Source organism: Mesocricetus auratus, unplaced genomic scaffold (assembly GCF_017639785.1).
Source record: "Mesocricetus auratus isolate SY011 unplaced genomic scaffold, BCM_Maur_2.0 Super-Scaffold_100007, whole genome shotgun sequence".
Lineage (NCBI taxonomy): Eukaryota > Metazoa > Chordata > Mammalia > Rodentia > Cricetidae > Mesocricetus > Mesocricetus auratus.
In genome coordinates this window covers 60752735-60774250 of record NW_024429191.1, presented here as the reverse complement: position 1 = coordinate 60774250, position 21516 = coordinate 60752735, and the positions used below count along the sequence as shown (strand labels likewise).

General features: G+C 53.3%; 1 protein-coding gene across 1 annotated transcript in view; it reads right to left on the bottom strand.

Annotated features, from left to right (window-relative positions):
- The window catches only part of Tmem132e (transmembrane protein 132E), a 55297-nt gene extending 40858 nt beyond the window's left edge, over positions 1-14439 (bottom strand). The window contains exon 1 of the mRNA XM_005076962.4: positions 12790-14439. Coding sequence (XP_005077019.1) covers positions 12790-12856 — 67 coding nt within the window. The 5' untranslated portion in view covers positions 12857-14439. The remainder of the gene's footprint in view (positions 1-12789) is intronic.
- Between the last annotated feature and the right edge of the window lie 7077 nt (positions 14440-21516).

Genomic DNA, 21516 nt, shown 5'->3' with positions numbered 1-21516 from the left:
TGCTTGCAGGAGGAAGTAACCAACCACTTTCTTATTGGGTTTAAGGTCCTCTTCATAAAATGGGATTCATGCGTGGTACAGTTAACAGGAACAAGAAACTGTGCTGGATAGATCATGGGCCTCAGTGGTGAACCTACTACTAATATTTTGCTAAATGGACATAGTATCAAGCTGCTTCTGAATATTTATCTTTCTGCCCATAGATTAGTGCAGCTCTCTGACTTTGTCAGGGAAGCATCATTGGGAAGGCTTTGACACACAGCAGGTGCTGGGGAAAGCTGTGAAGGAGGAACCATGATCAAACCAACTAGCATGTGCTTGGAGGAACCCAGAGGTCTCAGTCTGGGAACCAGCCTGTGCAGTCTGAGCTATGGTGGGAGAAACCAGGCTCTAGAGGGGATCCTAGTGTTCTCCACCCAGTCCTTGCCTAGAGGGAACTGGATCCCTCTGATGGGCAGGCCCCACCTTTTTCAGGAAGTCCCTAAACTGACAAGAAGAGCAGTTCCTCCTGAAGAGTGGTAGCTGACAAGGGAGGTACATGTCCCCAAAGACGTCTGGAGTGGCAGGGATAGCAGGGCAGGGGAGGGAACTACTTCCTGTCTGATGGTCACCTGCCTGAGGGAGATGGCATGGTTTGGGTTTTGTGGTATGGTCCCCTGCAGGAAGGAACAGGTGGAGGCGAGAGTCATCCACATTCTGGTCCGGCAGTCGGCACGGACATTATTATTCTTTTTCTCTTTCCCTTTTACTTCTTTCCTTCTTTTTTTTCCTACTTAGAGCAATTTACAGAAATCATTTAGGGCTGTTTAGAGAAACGATGAAGACTTTTAAAGGCAAGGCCGGGGATAGTTTTATGCAAACCAACTTGCATAGCCTTGGAGCAGAAATGTGATTCTTAGGGTTGGGGCTCTAGGGCTATGGTACCCTATGACAGAGCAGGGGACCAGAAGCAACAGCTGCCGACCAAAGAAAAGGAAGCAAAGGGGTGAGATGGAGAGGAAGTCAGTCATTCCAAGCCTCAGCTTCCCCTTTTGTGTTGAGAGGCCCACGCGCTAGGGTACCCTACGACAGAGCAGGGGACCAGAGGGAACAGCTGTGAGCTAAAGAAAAGGAAGCAAAGGGGAGAGATAGACAGGAAGTCAATCATTGCAAGCCTCAGTTTCCCCTTTTGTGTTAAGATGCCCACAAGGTACCTACCATCTGCTTCTGGGGCCTCCAGCTCCCACTGGCTCACTGACTCCCAGGATTCCCCCTTCACAGATTAGTAGGTAGAAGCCAGGGAACAGTAGTATGTTCCCCAGTGTGGTGCAGAGCTGAAACACCTCCCTGCATGCTATATGGAGTGAGCAGGCTCCAGACAAAACTCTCTCTCTCTCTCTCTCTCTCTCTCTCTCTCTCTCTCTCTCTCTCTCTCTCTCTCTCTCTCTCTGCTATGGCGCTGCTGAGGTTCAACATGCTGCTGCTTGGTACAGAGTTTGGCAGCTGTGGCTTCCATGGCAGGAAGCCACCACTGGCCCCCTCCAAAGCCCAGGTTAGACCAGGTGTTCTGAAGCACCTCTGCTACTTGGCATCAACTGCGCTGCACCAAACCTGCTTGCACACTTGCCCCGTGCCAGCCTGTGGCTGCCATATACAAGCCCAGTGTGTGCTGCACGCTCAGCACAGATAAACCCTTCAATAGCATTACAACAGCAATAATAGCTGGAATGTATTGAGCACGTACCACAAGCCAAACCTTCCTCCAGGTCCACATAATCTCCTAAATTCATTGTAATAACTTCATGGAGATCATACTACTAGTATTCCATTATGTAAACAAGGAAACCAAGCACAGAGAAGGTAAGCAATTTCTCTAAGATCACACAGCTAGGATTTGCAGACAAATGTGTGGATGAGTGAGTGAAGAAATGAATGCCTCTGGCTTCTACCATCCATTTAAGGACTAATTTGTTTCTCCGGCAGCTCTCTGGATGGCAAGTAAGAGGAAAGGAGGGGGCCACACCTCCAATTGATTCCTTCCTTTCATGTTATAGACTGAGAATCCCTGTGCTGGGCCCTGGTCCAGGTGCTGGGTACAACACTCATCAAAACAAATGTGTTTTCGGCTGGCAGGGACCTCCCTTCAGCTGGGGGTTCAACCTCTTAGCAAGAAGACACATAGCTCTGTATTTCTGGGAGAAATCCCAGCGCGGAGCGAGTGGCCAGAGAAGGCTGCCCTGGTAAACATCTGAGAGATTAAAGGACAGAGGGACCCGAAGACCAAGCCTCTGGGGCACCACACTCAGCATGCTGGGAAGCCAGTGTGGCTAGAGAGGAGAGGTCAGAGGCAGGGTGGGAAGAAACGACATTCCCAGTAAGCTTGGGAGCTGCTTCAATGACTCTGGCTTTCTCTCCTGGTGAGGGGAGGGCACGCTGAGCAGAAGGGTGACTGCATTTGACCTTGATGTCCAGAGTCTGGCAGTGGTAGGGGGTGAGGTGCAGGAGCTCCAGGTGCAGCTGCTTCTAAGAGGGGTCACCATCGTTAACATGAACCACAGCATTGGGAAAGGCAGAGCGGGCTCTAAGTGGGCAGGGGCTTTCAAAGAATCAAGAAGAGCTGTTCAGGACTAGTGGGGTCCCCGAGAAGTAGGCCCTGGAAGTGGCCCTGCGGGGAAGAGGTCCTGGGTGCACCATCCAGGAGGGGGAGTTGGTGTGCTTGGGGGTGGGGTTCAGAAGGGAGCTAAGTCTGCTGCTGCCAGAGTGCAAGGCCGGAATTCTGACGCTGTGACTCCGACAGAAGGAAACAGGAGCCCCAGACATCCACTCACAGCTTCCTACGAAACAATCATCTTTTGGACAGATGGATTGAAATATATTGTTAAAATTACTTTGCAGCAGACACATGGCTTCTGCTATATTACTGTTTGGCAATAAAATCAGGAACCCTACACCCTGCCCCCAAGCCCTGGGCAGATGGGTTTGATCATCCATGCCGTCATGGGGGTGGGGGAGAAATAGCAGAGGAAGGAGAAAAATGCAGGTGATGGGTGTGAGGACCACTGGGACAGACCTTCGTGAACCGACTCCCTCAGGTTCCCTGGTGCCAGTGACACCACTAAAAGCAGCAGCTCCATGACTTTGTCTCAAGATTTGTAGGTGCCACGCAGGGCATGTTGCTCTAATGACCGGCCTTCGAGGAGTCTTCAGGATAGGTAAGATTTTCTTCCCACTGTAGATATGTAGCCGTGTGTGTGTGTGTGTGTGTGTGTGTGTGTGTGTGTGTGTGTGTGTAATGAGTCCTCAGAGATTCATTCTGTGTTGTCCCTGTGAGAGCTTTCAAGCTACAAGATCATGGAGGCCAGGGTCCTGAGCCAGAAACTCCATGCGACCCTAGACCCAGGCCCCGGCTATGGGGGTGAAGGTCATCCTCTGTTCACCTTGGGGATTGCTTGATAGGGATGCGAATCTCAGGAGGTCAAGGCCCCTCTGGGCAAGTGCCATTCTTGTGCTATGGCAGAGTCAGAGGCAGGGACTTGGGCTACTGCAGAGATTTGGGCAGGGGCGGAGCTGTTGAGACGGCTACTGTGGTCCTAAAACCCAACAGTGTGTTGCTAGGAGGCATTAGGGCTTAAAAAAAAAAAAAGACTCAACAGAACAAAACAAAAACCCCAATCACCAGACAACTGCTCTCCGGGAAGCCTTTGGCACATTTTGAACATGCTTCCTGGCAGGCAGAGGCCTGACTCTGGACAAGAAAGAAAAGAAGAAACCTGTGTTTACTAAGCCCTGTGGCAGGAGCCTGCTGTTTGTTCCCAGTGCCTCCAGAGTGGACTCTGCCCCGGCACAGCTTCCTGAGAGACGGCTCCAATGCTCCCAGGCTGCAGGTGGGGAAACTGAGGCTCTGGGGACCAAGCTTCCGAAGTCCCCGGCTCTCAGGCCAGCTGGCGTCCCTGTGGTGGGAAGGGTTGGAACAGGCTGGGGTACTGTGGAATGCTCCCAACATCCCAGCCCCCATGTAACTGGCTCCCGAGGTCTCCCAGCAGGCTACAGGCTCCCAGAGCAGCTAAGTCTCCTCTGCCTTTGGCTGGTGGGTAGGTGTGAAATGAGACTGGCTGGGCCTCCATCACACAGTAGAGGGCAGTTGGAGTCTCTGGGCTTGGGCTATAATGTGCTGTGCAGGAGCCCATAAAGCAAGTGCCTCCGGGCACTCTGGGCCTTGTCAGTTCCACGTCCTGAGTCTTGGGTCATAGGCTCCCCACCTTCCATTTGCACATTTGCAGACCCACGAGAATCCGGCATTTCCAGCTCCCCAGCCAGCCACAGAGGCAGAGCTCACCCTCAAATCTGGTTCTGAGAGTGGGTTTTTCACCATCCAAGGCAGTACCCGAAAAGACAGCTAATGGCCACTTCCCATGCCAAAACCCACAATTCCAGATGGTAGCGCTACAACTTCCTTCCACACTCTGGACCGATCTGCAGTTTGTCCCCTGACCTGGCCATTGTTAAGAATGCTGCTTGTGTGGTGTCATCCTCCCTCTCTACAACTCTCAATGGCTTCCAAGCACTTTGTGGAACACAGGGTCACAGTTTCGAGAGGTCTCTAGACAGAACATCTTGGTAAGGAACGGCTACATAGAGGCCTGGCATTTAGCCTCCCATACTGCTCCTCAGCATGCAGTCTCTGTTCACCTGTTCACCCCACCCCCAGGCTCTGAGCACTAGGCCTGCAACCGTCTTGCCCTGGCTCTGTCTTCCCTGGAAAGAGACACTGACAGGCTCACCTTCACAGCAGCATTCTGGAACCTGACCAGGGCTCCCGAGCCACCTCTTCCCAGATGCCTCCCATGATCTCTCCAAGTTACATAGTTCTCCCAGTCTCCCTACAACATTTCCATGTCCCTCCCATGGTGGCTCCAATCGTCTGGTGACCATCCCTGCAGACAAGTGTCCTCCCTCTAGGACATTGCATTAGAAACCTCTTTAAGGACAGATTAGCAGGGACAGATAGCTTCATCTTCACATTCAACTTGGCTCCTGGTACACACTAATGACATTAGTAATGATAATATTGACAACCGTCATTTTTACGCGTTTGTTCTGTGCTCGGTGCCATGTGCTGAAATATTTGGCATGAAATAACTCACTGAATCATCACAACAAACCCCGCAAGTGGGGTACTCTGATCATCATCTTGGCAGATGAGGAGCTTAGGCAGAGAGTGGTTGAACAACTTGGCCCATATCACACCAGGGGCAAAGGAGTCAGGGATTTTAATGCTGAGTACAGGGAAAGAGTGGGTGGAGAAGGAAAGCTCTGAATGTCATAGCCGTGTGGAAGCAAAACAGGTCCTCTACTGGTTCCAGGGGATGACTCAATGCCCAACATCAACCGGAGGATACAATCGGTGCTCAGCAGACAGAGCAATGGCTGCCCAATGCAGGTGTGTGATCAGTAGGGGCCAAGGTCGGGGACAATGTCTCAGGAAGGGCTATAGTGCACCAGTGGGGGCTAAACCCCAATCACCGCCTGTCTTCCCTACCCTCTCAGCCCTCCCACCCATGGGCTGGCTACTGGCAGTTTTTACCTCTCTGAGAACAGCCACAGAAAATTGAGATCATTTTTCTGCTGTGTTGGCAGCAGAGAAAAATGACCATTTTTCCTATTTCCAGTGGGAGAGTTTCTTCCCATTAGACAAAGGCCCAAACACCTATATAGCACCAGAGGAAGAACAAGGCAGGAGACATACGGACATCCCCGCGGCTGAGGTGTGGACACCATTGATAATCACTGGCTAGTATCTGGTGCTGGGAGGCGAGGTCAACATTAAGACACTTGCAGGTCAATGATGAGGCAGGCAGAGAGGTTCCAGAGCAGGTGACCAGGGACCACTGAAGGTTGCTCAGAGATTTATAGGAAGCAGGCTCTGTGCTCCCCGGATGCTGGCAGAGCCTCTATCTCTTGGCTAGCACCCCCTCAAATCAAAGTGGTATAAAATCAGGCCAAGAGAGCACGTGTCATGCCCAGGTCCTCGGGAGCAGGATTTTTGCAAAGTTTGATAATTAGTCAACACATGTGACCATGGAGAAGGAAGAGAATGCTGCATGGCACCCTGGGTCTTGTGAGATGAGGACACTGGTATTTGGCCTCCTAGGGAAGTCTTGCCAGGCTCTCACTTTCCCGAGTGGCCACACCTATTCAGAGTTCTTCACCATGCTTCCTCTACGAAGGCCTGTAGATACTGATGGTCTCACTTTCATCTCCTCACTCCTTGAAGTTCATACCTAACGATGCCCCATTCAGTGGGAGCTCACTTTGCTGGGGTAAACTGTACTGCTGCTCTAGAACTCCTTACTCTTCTTACACGACTCTTGTCTCTGACAGCATAGCACACCTGATGAACGTGTGCACTCCCGGCCATTGCCTCCCTGACTGCCCAAGGACAGCTAGTCAGCAGCCTGAGGAGTTTCACTCTAAGACTGTTTGAGATGATGTCTGGCCCCACCAAGTAAGTAAGCACCAACTGAATGCTTGCTGAGTGCTGAAGACAGTGTCTGTGTATGCATGGATATAGCCAAGGGTTTGTGCACTGGTTCATTTAGACAATCATCAAAATACTCAGAAAATGTTTCCATAGGCAAGCCTGTGGGGCATTTTCTTAATTAGTAATTGATGTGGGAGGGCTCAGCCCATGTGGGTGGGACCACCCTGGGCTGGTGGTCCTGGGTCCTTCTGTAAGAAAGCAGGCAGAGCAAGCCAGTAAGCAGCACCCCTCTGAATCAGCTCCTGCCTCCAGGTTCCTTCCCCATTTAGGTTCCTGTCAGGACAGGAACCTTTTAACAATGAATAGCAATGTGGGAGCATAAGCCAAACAAACCCTTTCCTCCCCAACTTGCTGTTAGGTCCAGGTGTTTCATCACAGCAATAATATCCCTAATCAGACAGTGGCTTTCTGGATGTAAAGAGTGGATGTGCTGTCTAGACTAGGTTGGTGAGAAGGTGGAAGAGTGTTCTAGTCAGAGGGAATGATGGGGGTGGAGAGGGAAAAGGAGAGGGAGAGGGAGATGAGAGAGAGATGGAGAGGAAGAGGGAGAAGGGGAGGGAGACAGAGATGGAGAGGGAGGGTCATTAAGAGACTGGACACACCTAAGAGATCAAGGGAGAAAGGGAATCTCACGCAGCCTAGTGTATTCACAGGCTCCCTCGTTCTCTGTCCATGTCAGCGTTCTCTCTGATGGCAAGAGAGCTCCAGGTAGAGCGTTAGAAAGCCCGACTTTAGAGCACGCATGGCCATGACTGCTCACTGGGAAGTGGCTTCACATGATGGCCACCTGAGGACACAGTGGGGTCACTAATCTCAAGTGTAGACAGGTAGGACGGAGTCTTGTGTCCCTGCTCTTTAGGATCCCACCGTGTTCATGCTTGGGATTGTGATGGAGATGTCTCTGAGAATCCGGACCACTGTTAAGAGCTATCCATCATCCAGATGTCCCTGGGTATGTCATTCTCCCAGGCCCAAAGACAGGTCCAGGCAAATAGAGACAGGCTGCCAGGCTCTACAAGCCAAGCATGTAACTTACCAGCTGTTTGAACTGAACTGGAAAAGCCATCTGAGTGAAGAGAGCAAGCTTCTTGCCTATTCTCATGGACCAAAAGTTTGGGGAGGGAATGCAACAGGAAGGACTCAGGTTTGATAAAAAGGGCAACTTTCTAAAAGCAGATAATTTCCTAGATAATTTAGTGAAAAAGAAAACAAAACAAAAACAAAATATTTTTTCAATTACCTTTTCTACTCTTGCCCTTTTTTGCAGCTAAGTATTCATTCTTGCATCCATTCATTCATGCAACAAGCATTGAATTATCTAGGTAATTGCTTCCATTTCCCACTCATCCCACTGGGTGCCAACAGCCAACAAGGCCTGGCATTTTGTGTGTGTGTGTGTGTGTGTGTGTGTGTGTACTAAGAGGTGGCAAGGAAGAAAAGTGAGCTGAAGGGACAAAAAGCAAGACATAGCAGTGACTTATGGGCTCCAAGGCCATGGGGGATGGGCTACCCTGAATGTTGGCTTGCCTCTGATGTCCCAGTGGCCTCACCTGTCCCTTCCCCAAAGTTCCATTCATCCTCCATTGACAACACTTGGCTGGCTGAGCACTGGCACTGGCTTTGGTGGGTATGTGGCCCAACCATTGGGAGGGCTAGGCAGAACACAGCCAGCTTGAATTGATAGCAAGGCATGCCCACTTTGCTTTTCAGCTTAAAGGACAGAGAAGCAAAATAGAAAAAGACATTTATTTTCTTAAAAATACACACGTACATACCTGGCTCATTAATTTCTTATTAAAATTCTGTGCTGAGCTCTAGCAGGAAGGGAGGGAGGATTGCCAGGGCTGGGGCGGAGGAGCAGAGCGGGCAGTCAGAGCCACGTGCTGGCATCTGCTGCAGGTGGAGGTGTGGAAGGGGGCAGAGAACTAGGAGGTTAAAAATGTCAGGGGAGGGAAACAGACTCAGGAGGAAAGGACTTCCCCGGGATAAGGCACACTGAGTGTCCTGCAACATGCAGACTCTGTGTCCAAACGGCCTTACAAAATTGTTGTTGTGTTGCTGGAATCAAACTCATGGCCTTGCACAGGGTTGACAAGCTTTGTGCCACTGGACTGTCCTAGTTTCTCTTTCACTTTTCTGAGGCAGTTGTTCAGGCTGGCCTTGAACTTGATCTGTATCCCAAACAGGTCTTGGATTTGGGTTCCTCCAGTCTCAACCCTCTGAGAAGCTGGACTGGTGATGACAAAGCACCTTGAGAGGGGACAAGGTGGGGGTCTTTGGGCTCCATGGCTGGTCTGGGAGGTCCAGCAGGGAGTGAGACTCAGCCCTGAGGTTCTATAGGCTGCCCTGTGGTGTGTAACCAGGGTTATTAGGGAAGGTCCACAGGCTGGCCACTGTGGACTAGCTTGGGATTTGCAGACTATTTTGGGATTAAAAACTGCCTAGGGCCTTTAGACCAAACCAGGAACCCCATTTGGGCTCTAGGGATGGTTAAATTTTCAGCATTATCTTAATGCATGAGTTCCAGGCTTTCTCCTGCATGCCTACTTCCTCATCCATGTATACCAGAAGACTGGATTTGGCTGTCCTGGGTCTTCTCTTTCAGTGTTGGACGCTGACAAGACCAGACCCTGCCCAGGTAGATAGGCCATATTCTGATGGTTGGAGGCTGTGCTTGTAGCCTCCTGTCCCTCCCCCACAACCACATGGGTGCCTTTGCAGAGCCCAGTCCCAGCTCTGGCCTTCTACAGAGACTCATATAGCCAGAGCCCAGCACCCAGCATCCTCAGGATGCATTCCAGCAAAGCTCATTTTCTGCCACCAAGTTTAGAACACACCCCCACCTACTGGCCTCACACATTAACAGAGCTGAGCTCCTCAACCAAGGCAGGCCTTCCTTTCTGGCCTGCTGCTTGTCCAATCCTGAGAGACACAGTGGGGGTGGTAGACACAACCTTCAGGAGAAAGTCTCGGGGTGTGTCAGACAGCCTGTAGTCTCCTAAGACCATGGGCCAATGTGCCTCGTGGGATATACAGCCTGAAGGAGTCACTCAGGGACTATGGCCTGGTCCTGCTCCCCCTTCTTCCTCTCCTGGAGGCTGAGCCTGTCTCTTTCTCTGCCCTCTTCTGTCGTTACCCCAGTGGGCCTGCTTCGCCTCATCCATTTCTTCTGTCCCACTGCTGCGCGTGTAGCACTGGGCATGGGACTAACAGGAGAGTGTGTGTAAGCCACAGGGCTGGGGCAGGGGGCTTACTGCATGTAGACGCCAGCTGGGAACTGGGCCCAAAGGGCAGCCATCGGGAGGTGCCAGGAGAACGCTCAGGAAAGGGCCTTGATGATGGGGGGGGTGGTCTAAGAGAGTTCCCGGCAGAGGTATTATTGGATCTGGCTTTGAAGGCTGGGTAAAGGTTTCTGGAGGCCAGATGCTGACCATGGAAGGCTGGGAAGTGAGATAGTGAGGTAAGGCACATGGAGAAAGGAGAGAGGTTAGGAGCACCATAGGGAAGAGGTACACTGGAACAAGATCACGAAGGACCCTGATACCAGGCAGAGAATGGGGCTTTGGTCCCACTGGCAGGAGGCAGCCAGTAGAGGTTACTGAGAAAGAGGGCAGACCCAGTCAGCTCTCCAACAGCTTCAGCCACCACCCTGACCCCCAGACTCCTGTTCAAACTAAAAGTAAAGGATCACCTCCCCAAAGACAGATACTAGAGAGCAACCTTCTAAGCTCTGCTTCAGAGGTATTCTCAGACTGGGAACAGGGCAAGAGATTGCCAGACACCCCACTCTGCCCACCCTGTGTGGCTGAGCTGGGCCCGGAAGGGGTGTGGTGTTCTGTCTATACAAGGCCTCTGCCCAACCATCCAGCAGAACATGAGGAAGGAACTTGTGGGCCAGAGACCACAAGCTGTGGCTGGGGGGATGGGGACATGACACTAGGGAGGCAGCCCAAGGTCACCCTGCCCAATGGCGCCACAGTCAGACAGAAGCGCAGGCTGTCTGGCCCCCAGTCTGGCTGTGTGGTCAGAACCCTTCGGCCTCAGACCCCTGCCAGGTACTGTATCATGCAACAACTCCCACCCCAGCCCCCAGAATCTTACAACAGCCTAGAAAACCTATTGTAAGTTGGCCTAAGTGACTGTAAGTCTATGAACCTTCCTCAAACTGAGAGGTGCTGACAGGAGGGGGTTCCAGGGTTCTTCAGGATGAAGGCCTGGGGCTCAGGTTTGTTTCAGTTTTACAGGATGTCTTTCAGTTTGATCTTGCTTGTTGGGGGTATGCTCAAGTTTTAAACGTGAAATCGAGGCATGGGTTGACACAGAGACTTTCGAGCTCAGGGAAGCACTTAGAAAGGGAGCCAGGGATGGGGACAATAGGACGCTGTCCACCCCCTCCACTGTCTTCTTCCCACAAGTCAGTCCTTAGTCCTAAGCATGCAACTACTGCGCTAGCATTGTGTGTGGACAGGTTAAGGACAGCGGTCCCTGCTCTGAGCCACTGGACACCCTGGACTCAGAGACTGCATGGAGTCCTAACTAAGGCACACAGCATGCAGGACACTCCAGAAGGCCTGCCTAGGGCAGGAGCTTAGGAAGCAGACAGGTCTGACAGGCCAGGGAGGGGAACAGATTTCTACTGCCAGGCCAGAGAATATGCAGTGGGTAGCATGGGCCTATAGACAGTAACCGAGTTAGTTGCCTGTGGGCCAGGTCTGAGCCAGCAATGAAACTCAAGCAGGGGTAAGAGCCATTCCTAGACACTGCTAGGTTGAGCTCCGGGTTGCTACCAGCTCATCCAACTGTCTTATCCTTCCTTACCCACAGTGGATCTCTCCCAGAGCTGAAGGCTCTCAGGCTGCACCCGAGCCCCTACCCCACCCCCCACCCCATTCCTGCCAGCCATTGCCTGCTCGTTGCTCACGTGAAGAAACAAGAGACTAGCAATCTCCATTCAACCAAAGGCAAAACAGCTAACCCTACAGCAGGAGGAACCCAGTCACCCAGAGGGGAGGTCAGCTTGTTCCCCTAGGCCTCCTAGCCCTTAGACCCTACAATTCCTAGAAGCCATTTTTTCTTACTCTTTCAACCTTCCGAATACATCTTAGTAGGAGTGAGCAACGCTTCTGGTTAAAGACCTTGGGTGGGTTCACAGCAGGCTCAGTCAGGCTCCTAGGGACTGCAGAGACTCTGGCAAAAGCTGACAACCACACACGGAGAGGGCCCACTCCAGCAAGTCTCTCTCCAATTCTGTCCTTGGCTCAACCCTCAGAGTGGGGCATCAGAGTCCCTGTAACCCCCTCTGACACCAAGCTGGTCCTTTGCTGGTTAGATGAACGTCCCGGGTCAGCTGCTTCCACGTTGTATGCAGCAGAGGGCTATACCCTCACCTGCTTCTACAGCTCCCTCCCTTCCGCCTAGGTCAGCGCTCCTTGCCTCCTGGAGCATCTCCAGCTTGCGGAAGCCGCCACAGCGTCCTCCAGGCTCATCTGAGTTCCCACTCTGGGTGGGGAAGGCTGTCCTAAGACCCCACCCCCCACCCCGGTTTCAACCTGCATCCTCTCTGTCTCACTGCCTGGGCGCACCACCCTGGGCCCCTCCCTTCGTCACCCCTTTCCCGCGAAGCTCGGAGCCCCAGGCGAGCCTGGGGAGCAGACGCAACAGATTGCAGAACGCGGGAGCGCGGCCCCGTTGCCTCCGCGCGCCGCCAGTCTCCCGGCCCGCGCCCGCTGCCCAGACCCCCGCCCGCCTTGCTCCGCGAGCCGGCCGGCCATTGAGATGCAGCTCACAAGCCTCCCGGGCCCCTACCGTGCGCGTCCCTGCCCTAGGCCCGCCGCTGGAAGCCAGGCAGCGGGCCGCACGGCCCCGCACCCGCCTGTGCGCTGGGGCTGGGAAGCTGGGATCTCGTGGGTCCCAGTAGTCATCAGCCTCGCGGGCTGCACGGGGAGACGCGGCCGGGTGCCGGGGACCTAATCTGGCTGATCTCTAGCATCACTCTAGATATCCGTGGGCGGACACGCCCCCAGGGTCTCGGGTTGGACCCTGCATTCTAACTCTGAGGCCAAGGGAAAGACCCCCTCCTCTAATCCCCCCTGGACCAACCTCGGTCCCTTCACCGGGTTCCCGCTGCAGCCGGGGACGCCGTGCTGGTAGCGTTAGCGGAGAGTCCAGGGGAGCACTAGAATGAGGGTGCTCCTTCCTCCGATTCTCCCTCCGCCCCCTCCAGGGGCGCCCGCCGCATCTTCACCCCGAGTCTGCGCCGCGACACTTACCGTGGGCGAGCAGCGCGGAGAGGCAGAGCAGGGCGGCGCCGTGGCGGCCCGACATCCCTGGGGCCATGGCCGAGACAGGAGCGGGAGGAGTCCTAGGGGACAGCGGTCCCCGGCGACTTGGTCTTAGGCTGGGCTCGGTCGCCTCCAACTCACTGTGGAGCCCAGATGTTTCTGCTGAGGCTTCAGGGGCCAGAGAGCGCAATTTGGGGACACTTTGAGGGGAGGGGGCGTCCCGGGCGCCACCGGCTACACCCTTGGAGCCGGTGGGGGCGCAGCTCGGGGCGGGAGGAGTCTCCACCTCCCGGGGCTGGTGCCCCCTGCAGGATCTGAGGGGCGAGGGGGGAGCCGCACGTGCGGTCCCGGGGCCGGGTTGCCACCGGCGTCCCGAGGGCTGCCAATAGCTGCGTGCAGAAGCCCTTGGCCTCGCCGAGCCTCTCCAATCCGTACTCGCTCGAAGGTGCAGATCCCCAACGCGAGCCCGGATCGCTTTGGTTTCGGTGGCAACCCCACACACACAGCGCAGCTTTCTTCCTCCTCCTCCAAGCGCCCTGCAGCAGCCGGGAAAATCCCAGGTCGGAAGCAAACGAATGATTTCTTTCGCAAAGAAAGAGAAAATCCAGGCAACTTTAATCCATCCGGGGAAGGAAAAGTTTCCTTGCAGGGATGAGACAGGCGACGCAGGTCGCCACCACCCTAGGCGACGCCCAGATGGAACGGCTGAGGTGTGTGACCAGATGTTTGTCCCTTCGCAGTGCTCGGTCTTGGACTCCAGCGTGCTCTCTCCAGTCTCGACACAGGTCTGCGCTAGCACAGGCCGACTCGGCGACGCCTGGCCTGGCTGGGGCTTGATGGCTGGAGCAAGGGTGGAGCTCTAGGCACCCGCTGCCCCGTGGAGATGAAACAAGCGAGGGAGCAGGAACCAGCTAAGGAGCTGTCATTTCTTCCCGGAGCGTCTCCTCCAGTATCCAGCCCCTGAGCATTGTAGGATGGGAAACGGGGTGGTCAGCCCGCGGCAGCACTGGGCTACCCCTCTCTCTCTCCTCTCGGGTAGGGTGTCGCTGTCTCAGCAGAGAGGTGGCCTGCCCCGCCTCGCACCGTTCTTCGCCTTCCCTGGGGGGACCTGCACAAACCTTGAACTTTTCCGAGGTTCAGAGTCTCCGACGCCTGGTCCTCCTCATCACCCTCGCCTTGCCCCCTAAACACCCGCTTGCCCGTTGCCTTGGTGCGGCAGGGAATAGGCTGTAGCTCTTTTGGAGTCAGTTTGGACGAGCGGATCGCCGCTCCAGTCCCGGTTGCGGATGGAGAGAAGCGGGAGCGCGGCCAGGGGGCTAAGGCATCAGCACCTGCGCAGCCCCTGGCCGAGGAGGAAGCAGCTGGTGCCTGGGAGGCCGAGCTAAGAGAAATATGCCGGCAGGGGGGGCCAGCTCTCCTTGGACGTGGGGTGGGGGAAGAAGAAGAATCAAGGAGCAGGAAAAAAAAAAAAAGAGGCGGAGGAAGCCACAGTTGCCCGAAGCAGTCGCCGCCGGCTCCACGGAGCTCCTCCGTAAATGATTCCAGAGAGGCACACACTGATGCTCGCCGCCCTCCTCCTCTGTCCGGCATCCAGCGCCCACCAGGACCGTAGCGGGCGGGCGCCCAGCTTGGCGCGCTCGCTCCCTTCTCCTCCCTCCCTCCCCTCCCAGATTCCCCGTGATCACGTGGCCCTGGAGCGCGCGGCCCACGGCTCGCGCGCCACGGAGACTCCCCCCCCTCCCCCGGCTCCCCTGTCTGTCCACGTGTCCATTCCGCATTCCCAGCCTGGGGGCGCGCGCGGCTCCTTAATGAGAGTCAGCCCAGGGCTGGCCTCGCCGTTCAGTTCTCCTGTGCTTTACATTTTCAAAAAATTTTCCTCAGCGATTCAGGTTGGTGCTGGGATCCGAGTGGGGGCCGGCCGACTGCTGCGACTGCGGTTCTCCTGGGTAGACGCCACCGCAGACGCCGCTGATGTCCCTTTTCAAAGGATGCCAGCTCCCCGCCGGCCGGGTGCCGGAGATGTTTGCAGCGGGTTCTACACGAGGCGCGGGTAGGGGGCAGCCTCCCACAGCCTCTGAGTCCTCGTGGGTCTCTGCAGGGCACCCGGTGGGAATCAGCCTTGCTGCCGCGCCCAGCTCCTCTGGTTGGAGCTCCTCGGGCAGGGATGGACAAGGGGCGCCGATGGGGGCAGAGGAGGGATTTGTCTCTGCCTACAGGTTGTTTTGCAAGCCTCTGGAGGGCCTGGAAGAATATGAGAAACTGTCCCTCAGTACTTCACCCCGTCATCGGTTGAAGAGGGAAGGGTGTGAGTGAAGGCATACATTCACCTCTACCATCGCAGCTCTTCCTTTAGAATGCAACCCAAATCAGACCCGACAGTCAACCGTCAATCAGACAAGGCATCAATGGCAGTTATTTGACAGCATTATTGGACGTCATGAGGGAATCCTGAGAGGGCTGATCTCAATCGGCTCTACTCTGGAGGGCAGACTCCAGTCCCACAGGCATAGCCCATATGAGAGGATGGAGTTTTCGAGTCACCCTTGTATGCCGGGTAGGGTATGGGGCCATGAGGCCGGTGCAGAGGTCTGTCCACACCTTCTCTGCCATACTCAGGTCCTAGCCCTTGGGATCCTGTGAGTTACCTGTGGGGAAATGGGCTTGAACGGCTAGGAGGAAGAGGCTGGTGCTGGTTTCATATTGGAACCTGCCCAGCTCTTCTCGCCCTTCCCCCATGGCTGGCTGGCTGGAACTCAGAGGTATACTGGGGAGGGCTCACAGGCTCATTGGAGGCTCTGGGGACGGACCATGCTGGAGCAGTCAAAGAAGATGATTCTCATTAGGTCCCTAATGTCTAGTGGCAATTAATGCCACCTAAGGGCTTATTAACCATCCCAAGGAGAGGCAAGCCAGCAATCAGCTGCATCCCCCCCACTCCGTGTGTGTGTGTGTGTGTGTGTGTGTGTGTGTGTGTGTGTGGTGTTGGGGTGAAGAGTACAGGATCCACTCCTGAGGTGGAGGATGGTTCTGTGAAAAGAGGAATAAAAGTCCTTCTGGCCCTGCCCTCCAGTGCGGCCGGGACCCTGAACTTAGAGAGGGCCAGAGGAAAGAGACATCCTTCCCCCAAGATGGCTGCCCAGGTTGCTCTTCTCCCCAGCTTCTGTGTCTGACTCAAGAGTCAAAGAGGCTGAGGGCTCACCCTACCCTCCTGACCCTAGCTGGAAATAGCACTGTGTGCTGGACAGATGGCTAGTGATGTGGACATCATGGCTTTCTCTTTGTCCCAACTCAGTTTCCTTGTCTTCCACCCCAACTTTCACAACAGTACTGTGAATATCTCCAGCCCCACAGGTGTCATGGGGCCAACCATGAGGAAGGGAGATTTAGCTCTTGTTCCCATAGACCTTCTGTTCTGGAAGGGAAGGAGATGCTAAGTGTATGAGTCAGACAGTGGGGGAATACCTGGTCATACCTGCTTTTAGTCCTGGAGAAGATGGAGGCTGTCTCAGGAAGGCTGAGGGGCCTACCCTCATTTTTGTATGTGTTTTTGTGGGTGTACATGTGCCTGTGGAAACCAGAGGTCAATATGAAGTCTCTTCCTCAGTCTCTCCATCATCATCATCATCATCATCACCACCATCATGTCTCTCACTAAATGTGGAACTCACTGTTTGGGCTAGACTGACTGTCCAGCAAACACCGAGGATCTGCCTGTTTCTGCCCCCTCAACATGAGGGATAGTAGACACATTTCATTATGCCTAATTCTTACACGTTTCCTGTTGATCTGAACTCAAGCCCTCATGCCTGTGTTGCAAGCACTTTACTGACTGAACTATCTTGCCAGTCCATGGTCCTGTCATCCTCACAGAGTGGAGTTCTTTTAATACCTTCTATGGGGATCTGCCCTTCATGGGCCAGGGACTGCCTTCCAGGTTCCCAAATGCCACATGTCCCTCTTCTCCACCTCAGGAATGAAGGACTGTTCATTTCATCTGGAAGGTCAACTACTCAAGGAATCTCAGTTCTACTGCTTGGGGACTTCTCACTCTTGGCAGCCACATTCCAGGTTTCAGGGGAAAAGATATTGGCATAAAATGAAATTATCCAGGTATCCCTATCACAACTTCCCTGGAGAGAGGATAGTGCCCACCTCCCCCACCCCCGCTTTTGGACTATGACAAGCTGCTCCTTGTCTCACCAAGAAGCCTTGGTCATGGGTTCCCAAAGAGACATGCCACTGGGACCTCGATAGCAGAGGTCAGGTGGGGCAGAGGCTGGAGGGAGGACTGGCATGCATAGGTGCGTATGGCCCAGGAGCATCTTGTCTCTTTCTTGAGTTTCCTTTCTGAGTGTTTTTCTCGTTGGAGCTTAGGTAATGGCTGGGGCTGTCTCTGTTCCAGTTCCCTTGCAATATCCAGAACAGATGACAAGGAGGAGGGGGGAGGGAGTGGGGCTCTGCCCTAGCACCCTGTCAAGTGCTCATCAAGACCCAATCCAGAGCCAGTGGGGCTTCCTCCCTGCTTAAAGGACCCCTTTGAGTGTGCCCTGGCTTTCAGAATGCCCACCACTAGGAGGATGCAGACCAGGGTGAGCATCCCCAAGAGGGTATTCCTGGGACCTCCTGGGGCCCCTCTTCAGATTTCCTAAGTTAGCCCTTACTCTTGTTATTGCAAACATCACAGCCTGTTAACTCTGCCATTCCATTGTATTAACTGTTTTGACTTTGTGAGTGTGTGGTGCATTGGATGCACAACATGTATGTGTGGGGCGGGGTGGAAGGGAGTTTGCAGGTCGCAGGAAACGGGGTCTCTCACTGAACCTGGAACTCACTGTTTCAGCTAAACTTGCTGGCCAGCGAGCCCCGCAATGCACTTGCCTCTGTCCTGCCCAGCATTGGGCTTATAGGAACACATCACCACTCCCATATTTTCACACAGGGATCTGAACTCAGGTCCTCATACTTGCACAACAAGCACTTTAGTCACTGAGCAATCTCCCCAGGCATACAGGAACAAATACATTTATTTTATTGAGTGTTGTGCTAGTCATCAGAATGAACAGTGAGCAAGAAGACACCCAGATGATAAAAGTTAGAGAGCCTCTAAAAACTCTGTCAGGTACCCAGTGGCACTGAAAACTAACACCAGGAGTGCATCTGATGTGCCAGGCACAGTGCTTGGGATCTTGCATGCATTATGTGTGGGTCCTTGCCACACCCTTGTTAAATAGAGACGGTTAATATTGCCATATCCAACTGAGGCTCAGACTGGGGATGTTTCTTGACTAGGGTCACTTGACTAGAAAACAGTGGCGCCAAACCAAATGTGTGATTGCAGAGATCAAAGATGTAATCCAACTGATTATTTCACCCTACAGGCTACTGTCTCTCCCTGGTCATGCTTATGGCCAGGAGGGTTCTGGCATATACAGAACTTCCAGTCCAGAGATGCCATCGGGGCACAGGAGGCTGACTGTGGGTGTCTGGGAGCAAGGAACCACTGTTTCCTGTGGCTCTGTTCACAGAAGCTCAGCCTGTCACATCCCTCCCCACCTCCAGCACTGGCTTCACATTCGATCTATGTGGAGTCTAATCATGGTCACACATGCATAGGGTTATCATCACCATTACCCACCTCTGGCCTCCAGGTATCTCACCTCCCCATGCCTGATGGGTTCCTAGCTAAGATTTCAGGGCCATTACTAATCTGTTCTGGAAGATGTCAGCAGCTAAAGACAGAGACCTGCTTCCAGTTCTGTAAGGCAAGGCAACTGCCTAGTCCCCTCCAACTTCTGTAATAAAATGTCACCGGCTGGGTGAATTAACACATTTACTTCTCTTGCTGAAGGCTGGAAGTCCAATAAGAAGGTGTTGGCAGGGTTGCGTCTTTGGAGGGCAGATGGATGTCTTCTGTGTGGTTATATGGCCACTTCTCTGTGCTCATGAATCCTGGGTTTATTTTAATGAGGACACCAGTCTTTTGGATGAGAGCCCCATGCCAAAGACCCCATTTCAACTTAATCACCAGTTTAGAGACCTTGTCTCCAAATATAACTGCATCCTGTTACTTAGAGGCAAAACTTCAATGTGTCAAGTTTAAGAGTTCACAATGTAGCTCCGAACAGGAACTGTAGCTCATCATCCACACTGGGGTGTTTTCCAGAGGAAGGTAAGCACCAAGAATGATGATCTCAGAACAGCAGCTGTGTATGCCATGAGCAAGTAAGGGAAAGCCGAACGCTGGCCCCTGGCATTTGGGCCCCATCACTCACCTGGTGGCCTTGTTTTAAGTCCCAGTCCCTCCTGTGCGCTGAGCATTTTGCCCTGCTCAGTTCCCCTTCCTAACTAGTCATCATCACTGCCTCGTGAACCCCACTCCCATACCCACCAAACATAGTGTTATGCGACCAGTTTAATATTCTAGATCAGAATTTGCTGTCATTTTTTTGTCCCCCAAAGCTGGGACTGGAATGAATGGCTTTGTACAAACCAGGCCAGTGTTCCACCATGGAGGAGTTTGAGCCCCAGCCTTCTTTTTTATTTTCTAAGGACAAGAAAACCAAGGTGCGCCGACAGCTAGTGTTGGACCTGAAGTCCCACGGGAATTTACTTAGACAGTCAAGGGATCACTACAAGTGGATGACCTGGCTCCTGCTCCTCCATGAACCCATTGTGACACGCCAGTGTCAGTGCTTGGCTCAGCCACACAGCAGACTTGGAAGTTTGTCTTCTTTTTCCCCAGATAGCATGAGGTTCCCTGCCTCATTGCTCCAGGTGCGGCTCCGGCGCTGTTCAGACCTTGCGCATGCTTACTGTGGACGTTTCTTCCTCTGTGAAGCCCTCCAAGTCATTGAGCAGGCTCTGCCTTATGCCATGCGTCACCTAAGGCTCTGTGTGTGCCTCCTGTAGCAAGCAGTGTGTCTTTGGGATCGCATTGATCTGTTTGACTTTCCCTGCAGAGAGGAGACCCACTAACATAGGCCATTTGTGTTGTTCCCACTGGGTGTCTTTTGCCTGCTGTTTCAGCCAGTTGGCCACTAAGTTATTGAACTGTTAGTGCCCCCCCCACTATGTGTTCAGACCTTTGATAGATGCACAAAATGGTCCCTGGCCTCCAGAGTTTCAGTGTTCTTGGCAGTGAGTACCACTTCAGAGGGAAGCCCAGAGCTCCCAGGAACCAGGTAGGTTAGGGACGGCTTCCTGGAGGAGGTGACCTGAATCTGCATGAAGGAAAGATGGGTTGATAGGGAAGGCCTGGCAAAGAGGGGAGGTGGTACCAGAAAAGAGATCAGTTTTCTTAAACAGGAGGTTGAAGGTTCCAGAAAGTTCTCAGAACTGAGATTTTCATCATGCCCGGGGCACTGGACTGGGTGGAGTGGTCAGGAAGCTGAAGAGGCCAGCAGATGCAAAAGCATGTGCTTGTGAGAATTGTACAATTGGAATTATCAATTCGGTCGCATGAAACTTCACAAAGAAGGACGAAGACATCAGGACACGTATATAGCACCAACATGATATGGGTGAACATGTGTACATGCATCCACTCCCAACATATAGTATATATATATATCATCTTCAAAATGAACTACCCCCAGAAACATCTGTTTTAAAGACCCTAGGGCTCACATTTTCCTAGAATCTTCATTTTGTTTCTTTCTCAACACATACTCCTTTCAGTCCCCAACCATGTCTGGCTGTTCCTTCCCATCCTCCCTTGAATACACATGGCCAGTAGGCTGGGACCACCCTGGGCTCCCAGCCAAGAAAGGATTTGGATTTGGGCCAGGCAGGCTGGACTCTGGGCTCCTCCTTTCCTTCCCACCCCCATACAACCTCTTTTAATTCCAAGGTAAAGTGGTGGTTGTGTGTGTGTGTGTGTGTGTGTGTGTGTGTGTGTGTGTGTGTGTGTAGGGGGCAGAGAAGAGACACAAGCAGATAGGACACTGTGTGAATAAGAGAGAGCTAGAGACAGAGAACACACACACACTCTATATGTATGTGTAGGGGGACAGAGACACAGCAGATAGGACACTATGTGTATAAGAGAGAGACAGAGATAGAGACATAGAATTCTCTCTCTGTCTCTGTCTCTCTCTGTCTCTCTGTCTCTCTGTCTCTCTCTCTCTCTGTGTGTAGCAGAGAGATAGAAAGTACCCTAGCCATGTCCCAGCCCAGCAGTTAAACGGCAGTGAACCCTGAGAGAGAAGAACAGGGTCCTTGGTGTCCACCAGAATCCCCGCTGCTCGTGTGCCTCTAGGGACTGTCCATCCAGCACTGCCTGGCTCTGGGTTTGGCACAGGCAAGTCTTCCTGCCTTGAGAGAGAATTTCAGTCTGGGCTGCTGCAGAGGCAGGACTGGGGGAGAAGCCCTCTCACTGCAGACTGCATGTCTAGACAGCCATTAGAGGACTCAAGTGTGCTAGGAGGGGAAGGCAAGCCTCAGAACCGCAGATACCTCTCCTGATTTCATACAGGGGCTAGGTCCAGGCCGGAAGTGGAACCCAGAATCTCCTTCCTGCTCCCCTGAAGTGGGAGTTCTTGTTTCAGGTTCCCAATCTTCCTCCCACATCTTAATTCTCAGATCCCCACGCCTTGCTTGTGCTGTTGGACCGTCTGCGACTCCCTCTTGCCTGTAGGATTCATTTCAGCCTTGCATTTAGGGCTTTACAGAACACCTTCAGTTGACCACCAGTCCTTTGCTTGGCTGCTATTCTGT